This window comes from Gymnogyps californianus, chromosome 2 (genome assembly GCF_018139145.2).
Source record: "Gymnogyps californianus isolate 813 chromosome 2, ASM1813914v2, whole genome shotgun sequence".
NCBI classification, from domain to species: domain Eukaryota; kingdom Metazoa; phylum Chordata; class Aves; order Accipitriformes; family Cathartidae; genus Gymnogyps; species Gymnogyps californianus.
Genome location: NC_059472.1, coordinates 79060299 through 79067060, shown reverse-complemented (window position 1 = coordinate 79067060; position 6762 = coordinate 79060299). Strand labels below are relative to the sequence as shown.

Genomic DNA, 6762 nt, shown 5'->3' with positions numbered 1-6762 from the left:
ACAGATTAGTTAGCAGGCACCAGCACTGAGAGAAGCACTGAACACTGTACTTTTCTGTAGCAGTTGAGTGCTGTGGTCCTCACCCATCACATAATTCAGAGAAACTAGCATGGGATTCCCCATGAAGACACGTGTGATGGCCCCATGCCTGGGGAGAGAGTGACATCTGAAGCTGTACTGCTTCATACCCGTGCTGACAGAGTGGCATGGGAGCAAAACAAATGTGACGTGAGAGTCAGGACCTACATGTGCAGGTTGTTTGTAATTTTATAACTTTGCTTTTGGTATTTCTCTTCATTCTCAGCTTAATAACACATAATGGACTAAGAGCCATTCTGCACTGGAATATTGCTTTTGCTTTTTTCTACTTTCTCCTTTCAGACAAGGATGACAAAGTTATTTACAGAAGTTATTGAACTACTTTCTGCAGATGATATTTGCCTTTATTTGCCCTTAATAATTTGTGTTAACAAATTATGTTGACTTTCTTGCTCTCTTTTTTTTTTTTTCTTTTTTTAGGTTTCCAAATGGCTGATCCTTTTCTATATGATACAGGAGGAAGATCTCATTATGGATGCCTTGGACATGAAGTACAAATTGAGCACATCAACGCATATGTTTGTAGACCATCTTTTTTCACAGACAAAGCTGTGATTGTGATTCATGATATATTTGGATGGCTGTTCCCAGACATTAGATACATAGTCGATTTGATTGCAGGTTATGGATACATGTAAGCAACTGTTTTTCCTATCTTCCTCTTAAATGCACTGATAGATCACCAGGCCCAAAGCTAAGCATGGCATATGATGCTTCCCATACACATAGGGCAACCATACCATTTCAGTCTGAGTGAATAAAAACGCAAAGGGACAAAATGTTCCTGTGAGGCCACCAAAGCTACTAAAATTGACCCATCAAAAATGGCTACCTGAGCACAAAGCCACAAGGAGAGTCACGAAGTGCCAGTGTTTGTGCTTCTGTGGCAGCGTGGGTGATTAAAGGATAAACGTTGGTATCTATCTTTAAGTTGTATAAGCTTTTCAGAATGAAACCTTTTGAATAGTTGCTTTAGCTTTTACTAGCAAAGAGATATATATGTGTTTATATAGAATCAGGAGGGTTGCTTAATCCCTTTACTTTTGTATTAAGTATGTCTAAGGAAATAATGAGAGTTTATTTGTGGGGTTTTTTCCATAGAAAGACATATACTTTTAGCTCTGCTGATTGCCAGGACAGGATGAATAGAGTATGATTCAGGTAGTAACCATGTAGATGTGTACTCTGGAGTAGAAGAGACATTAGGAGACATTTAGACATCTACAGGTTCTCCCCACCTGGATGTGAAAGTTGACTTGATTCCATGTCTCACACAGAACCATCTGCCCAGACTTCTTCAAGGGGACAGACCCCTGGAAAACTACTGATCACTGGGCTGACTTTGCTGACTGGATGAAAGATCATGATCCTATGAAAGTAGACAAGTAAGATGCATATTTGTCCTTGAACTTTAAAGAGCATCCAGCAAACAAGGGGAATTTGTATGAAATGCTAAAAGTGGCACCTCACAGCAGGGCAAGCTGGCTGCACGCACACAATTGCTTATTCTGGGAGGTTCTTCTGTGGTTCTGGGCACTGCCTTGGCTGGGATTTGGAAAGGATCATCTGCTCCGTCCATCACTCTCCTTATTGTCCCCATCCTGTTTTCCTGGGCCCTTTTCTAACTATGTCATACTGGCCACACAGGCTCATAGCCAGTGTTTCACAGGCTACGAAATACCCAGAAATACTCAGCCACAAGTGCTATTCTGCCTCCAGTTCCTTAAGATAAGGAGGAAAACTCTTCCACAACTGCTTATGTTATCTGCCAGTTGTCACTTGCCCATCTTGCTTTCTGCCTTGTAGATAATGATAGGTGCAGATGATATTCTCCTCAGCAGCACTAGGTCAAAATTTGCAAGACGGCCGAAAACGTAAGATACATCTGATCAGCTATACTGTTTTTCTCAATGTGAAATAGAGGGCCCACTAGCTGTAGAGCCTAGCACTGCCTGTAACAAGGCTTCTCTGAATTATGGGAGGCATTACTGTTTCTTCAGCATCTATCAGCACAGCCTAAAACTTCAGAAGATGATAGTGAGGCAGTGACACCCTATTACTCAGCTATCATCTCGTAAGCCACAAGTATTCTTCTGACCCTTTCAAGAGGTCCCAGTGGTCACAGCCTAACTTTAACATCTCTCAGCAAAGCTTTTGACCATATAGTTGCAGAAGCTGTGACCGAATTTTCTGAAAAGACAAATGACTAACACTTGTAAAAAATCATACTCCAAAGAGTGAGCAGATATGTGGGCGTTGTCTTAAACAATTAAGACCTCAAGGACATGCCTGTGCTGTCTTTTGAGGGTTCACTTGTAGCTGCCCTCAGGGTCAGATCTGTTGCTCTTTCAGAGCACTAAGAATGCCACACACCCGTGACTTAGTACCCTTCCAAACAAATCAAATCTGAGAGAGCTCATCCATTCACAGTGCACATGCTACAGGCCTAGGACATGATCTCCTGATCGTGTCGCTCTTGTACTGCTTTTTTGTCAGCCTAACCAAACCTGTGATGACCATACTAATGTGCATATTTGAAAATATAGTTATTAGCATATGCAGTTTGCATTTAAAATTCCTTTAAAACTCTGTAGATAATAAAAAAGATAAAATTATTGAGACCTAAGAAGTTAGCAATTAAAAAAAAAAAAATTACTTGCTCTGGCCTACATTAAAACCAATTTGCGTATTTTTTGCATTATACCTCATGCAATACCTGTTTTTTTAAACATTATAGTTACTGACAGTTTAATTTTGAATAATTGCTACTTTAGTATAGTATTATTGCATGTGGGCTTGGTAGGATATTTTAATATTAACTCATGCGACAGGAATGACATAGTCAGGATAAATCTTTATCTAAAGAGGTGGACTCTGTAGAGATAGCACAGTGAAGCTTATCTATTCCTACAATCCATAATGCAAGATGTTGTTCTGCTTGCAGATATGTCTTGTCTTTAGTTGTCCTGTCCTAGACAAAGTGATTCAGTTAAAAATTTTCTTCTTTTGAAAGCAAAGGAGCAGGTCACAATTCAGGTAAGTATTTAAGTATCTACATCTGTACTTCCCCAAACTAGGACCAGAGATGTTAACTCCCATTTAAGAATAGAAGCCACTGCTCTGGCCTGAAATGTGTTTTTTAAGTATTCTCTGTTTTAAATGATTGGGGGTGCAGATGCAGAAAAAATCATGTATCTCTCTTAATTTACTTCTTAAATTGTCAAGTATTGATTCTGCAATAGATTCCTTAGTTTACTTTTGTTTATATGTCTTAGGGAAGCTGATGTTGTCTTGAAGTATCTAAAGGAACAATGCGGTGCAAAGAAGATTGGTATCGTTGGGTTTTCCTGGGGTGGAATGGCAGTACATCACTTGATGCTGAAAAATCCTCAATTAACCGCTGGGGTGTCCCTCTATGGTAGTGTAGAACACATGAAAACTTACACGGGCTCACATGACTATGCATAGTTTCTAACTCTAGTTATTGCTTTGTAACAATTTCTGTAAATGCTCAACTCAAAGGTGAGTTGCAGATTTTAATCATGGTTATTTCAGCAATATGCTATATTGGTATAAAAACTTAAGGATGCTGTAAACCAGAAAAAAATTGCTTCCTTTTGCACAGTAATTTTCTAATATTTTTTTTTAGTGCTTGGAGAATGGGGAAATATATTTTCCAAATGCTTTTTTCTCCATCCAAATAGAAACTGTCCTGATCTAAAAAATGTACATAACGAGTAAACCTAAATAGAAATTTTGTCTTTTAATTTGCCATTTATCTTGCAAGAATGTTAACCTCACTAACAGACTGTTTCTCAAAAACATTATAGGAATAATTAGGGACTCTGAAGAAAGATACAATTTATTAAATCCCACATTTTTCATTTTTGGTGAGAAAGACCACACTATTTCTTATGATCAGGTAAGCTGTTGTACTGGAAATGCTTTTTCTTTTCCCATAGTTCTTTTATCCCGCAGAGAAATCCCAGATTGTTAGAAACCATTTTCAGATACGAAAAAACAGACAGGCTGGATTGTTTTGCTTATATTTCAACTTCCCCCATATCTTGCTTAGGTTATTCAAAGCTTCTTTTTTTGAGGTGAGAAATGCAGTAAAAACCAGTCATCGGTCTCTGAGTGGCTGGACAAGCAGAGTGTGAAACTGGGCAGGGAGATCCAACTGGTATGAGCCAAACATCTCAAAAGTTTGGATACTACTGCTATGGATGAGAGAACAGGTAGTTAAACCCCTGAATTTGGACATTGAATGGAAAAAAGTAATTTCAGCTTAGCAACTGAACTTTCTGATGATGTGCACCAATGACTAATTGATTTTGGTACAAGAAGCCGAAATGAACTGTGTCAGAGGAGCGGGTGTGAATTTTAACTAAGATGATGACAACTTGTGGACTCTGTTTTGACTCCTGGCTGCCATCTCCATTCTGATATAACCCCTATTGTAAGCGCCTCTGAGAGGCTGGATAAATATATGGGTAGGAAACTGGTGCCCTCTTCTGTGCATAAATTCTTTCTCTGCAGTGACAAGGATAACACACCACCTCTAGCATAGTTTGTTGTGTAGGAGTAGGGTCTAACTGGGGAACTGGCAGTGCGCTCTGGGAATGCAGAAGCCAATCAATATTTACTTCTGATTATGTTATTCAGTATGTTGATCTGTACCTCAAATATGTGTCTCCTCTGCACAAGAAAACAAATCCTTCACTCCCTGTCCCCTTTTTATGGTGAAAGTGTCTTTTTCCCAGGGGCACAATTTTCATAAATACATTTTTGCCATCATGTGTTACACATTGAAACTATGCCTTTTTCTCCTGAAGCTTTCTGTCTGAGCTACCTGTGCAGATTGTGTAAGAAAAATTCCTGCATTAAAAAAAAAAAAAAATCCTCAAATACATTGTTTTCTGCACTGAGCAATAACAGGCTCTGTGGGAAAAAAAACCCCATGAAAATGAAATAAATTACAATACTGTCTTGTCATGGTTTAACCCCAGTCAGCAACTAGGCACCACGCAGCCGTTTCCCCCTCCCCCTCCCAGTGGGGTGAGGAGGAGGAAAGCAAAGGAAAAAAAAGTAAAACTCGTGGGTTGAGATAAGAACAGTTTAATAACTAAAGTAAAATATAATACTAACAATAGTAATAATGAAATATAATAATAATAATAGTAATGAAAAGGAATATAACAAAAAAAGGAAGGGGGGGGAAGGAAAAAACCAGTGATGCACAATGCAATTGCTCACCACCCACTGACCGATGCCAGAGCTGCGATCCGCACCTCACGGCCAACTCCCCCCTGTTCATATACTGGGCATGACGTTCCATGGTATGGAATACCCCTTTGGCTAGTTCAGGTCAGCTGCCCCGGCTCTGCTCCCTCCCAGCTTCTTGCACACCTGCTTGCTGGCAGAGCATGGGAAACTGAAGAGTCCTTGGCTTAAGATAAGTGCTACTTAGCAACAACTAAAACATCAACGTGTTATCAACATCATTCTCACACTAAATCCAAAACACAGCACTGTACCAGCTACTAAAAAGAAAGTTAACTCTGTCCCAGCCAAAACCAGGACATGTCTCTAATCTGCACAATGGGTAGAATTGAGTTTGCAGGGGCAAAATAAGTGTTCGTTCTCCTATTTTCTGACTTTTTGATGGAAATGACCATAAAAATATGTCTACACATGTACATACGTACATAATCGTATGATCAGTAATCTTTGTGTAAGCATGTGTGTACTTATCATCAAAAGATTGTGCAGCAGCAGTGTCTTTTTGTTATACAGTAAACTAAAAAAGACCCTGTGTTTTCTTAAACTCTGTTACTAAGCTGTCGTGGTTTAACCCCAGTCAGCAACTAAGCACCACGCAGCCGTGATAAACATCAGAGTGTTATCAACATTATTCTCACACTAAATCCAAAACACAGCACTGTACCAGCTACTAAGAAGAGAGTTAACTCTGTCCCAGCCGAAACCAGGACATAAGCCTATCAAAATATTTCGGACTGAGAGTCACCGAGGTTATAGGGAATATGTTCTCTCAAGATCAGAGCTTAAAATTAGGTTATGAGCCTAAGTCTCTGAATAGAAATGCAGCTGTTCCTTTACAGCGATGAGATTTACCAAACCATGTTTGCAGTAAGTGTTGAGGTTCTTAGACTGACCCATACTTCTAAAAAATGTTTCAGTCTTATATTCCAAAGAGGGGTTTTCTCATCTGTTGAGAACCTGCTTCAAGTGTGACAGTGGAGAAAAGACAAAGATGTAGAGATATGAGAAATGGCAAGTTTGGCAAACTTAAAAAAACCAAACCACAACATAATGGAAAAATGTTTTCTTTTACAGATCACCTTATTGGAGGAGAAGTTGAAACAGTACTGTAAAGTTGCATATAAAATTAAAGTTTATCCTGGACAAGTTCATGGGTTTGCACAATTGAAGCCAGAAGATATGAAACCTGATGATAAACCTTATATTGAAGAAGCTAGAAAGGATATGATTGATTGGATCAAAATGTTTATTTGACAAAAGCATAAAGTAACACTAGGCTTCAAGATCAGTGTTTGATTTAATTTGAGAGAAGAAAACAGTCACGGGAAAACTATCTGGTTTTGAAAATTGTCGTAAACAAAAATAGGAACATTTTAATTT

General features: G+C 38.9%; 1 protein-coding gene across 1 annotated transcript; it reads left to right on the top strand.

Annotated features, from left to right (window-relative positions):
* Positions 1-527: 527 nt before the first annotated feature.
* Positions 528-6636, top strand: LOC127013669 (carboxymethylenebutenolidase homolog). The gene is made up of 5 exons (XM_050892647.1): positions 528-733; positions 1377-1484; positions 3375-3517; positions 3930-4021; positions 6457-6636. Exons 1-5 carry the CDS (start codon positions 528-530, stop codon positions 6634-6636), a joined length of 729 nt encoding a protein of 242 aa, XP_050748604.1.
* The last annotated feature ends 126 nt before the right edge of the window (positions 6637-6762 follow it).

What these genes read in the sequence shown, in the direction of transcription:
- LOC127013669 (XM_050892647.1), top strand. Translation starts at nt 528, where the DNA reads ATGGCTGATCCTTTTCTATATGATACAGGAGGAAGATCTCATTATGGA. An exon ending in ATTGCAGGTTATGGATACAT is followed by an intron (nt 734 to 1,376) that starts GTAAGCAACTGT and finishes TGTCTCACACAG; the next exon opens with AACCATCTGCCCAGACTTCT. An exon ending in GATCCTATGAAAGTAGACAA is followed by an intron (nt 1,485 to 3,374) that starts GTAAGATGCATA and finishes TATATGTCTTAG; the next exon opens with GGAAGCTGATGTTGTCTTGA.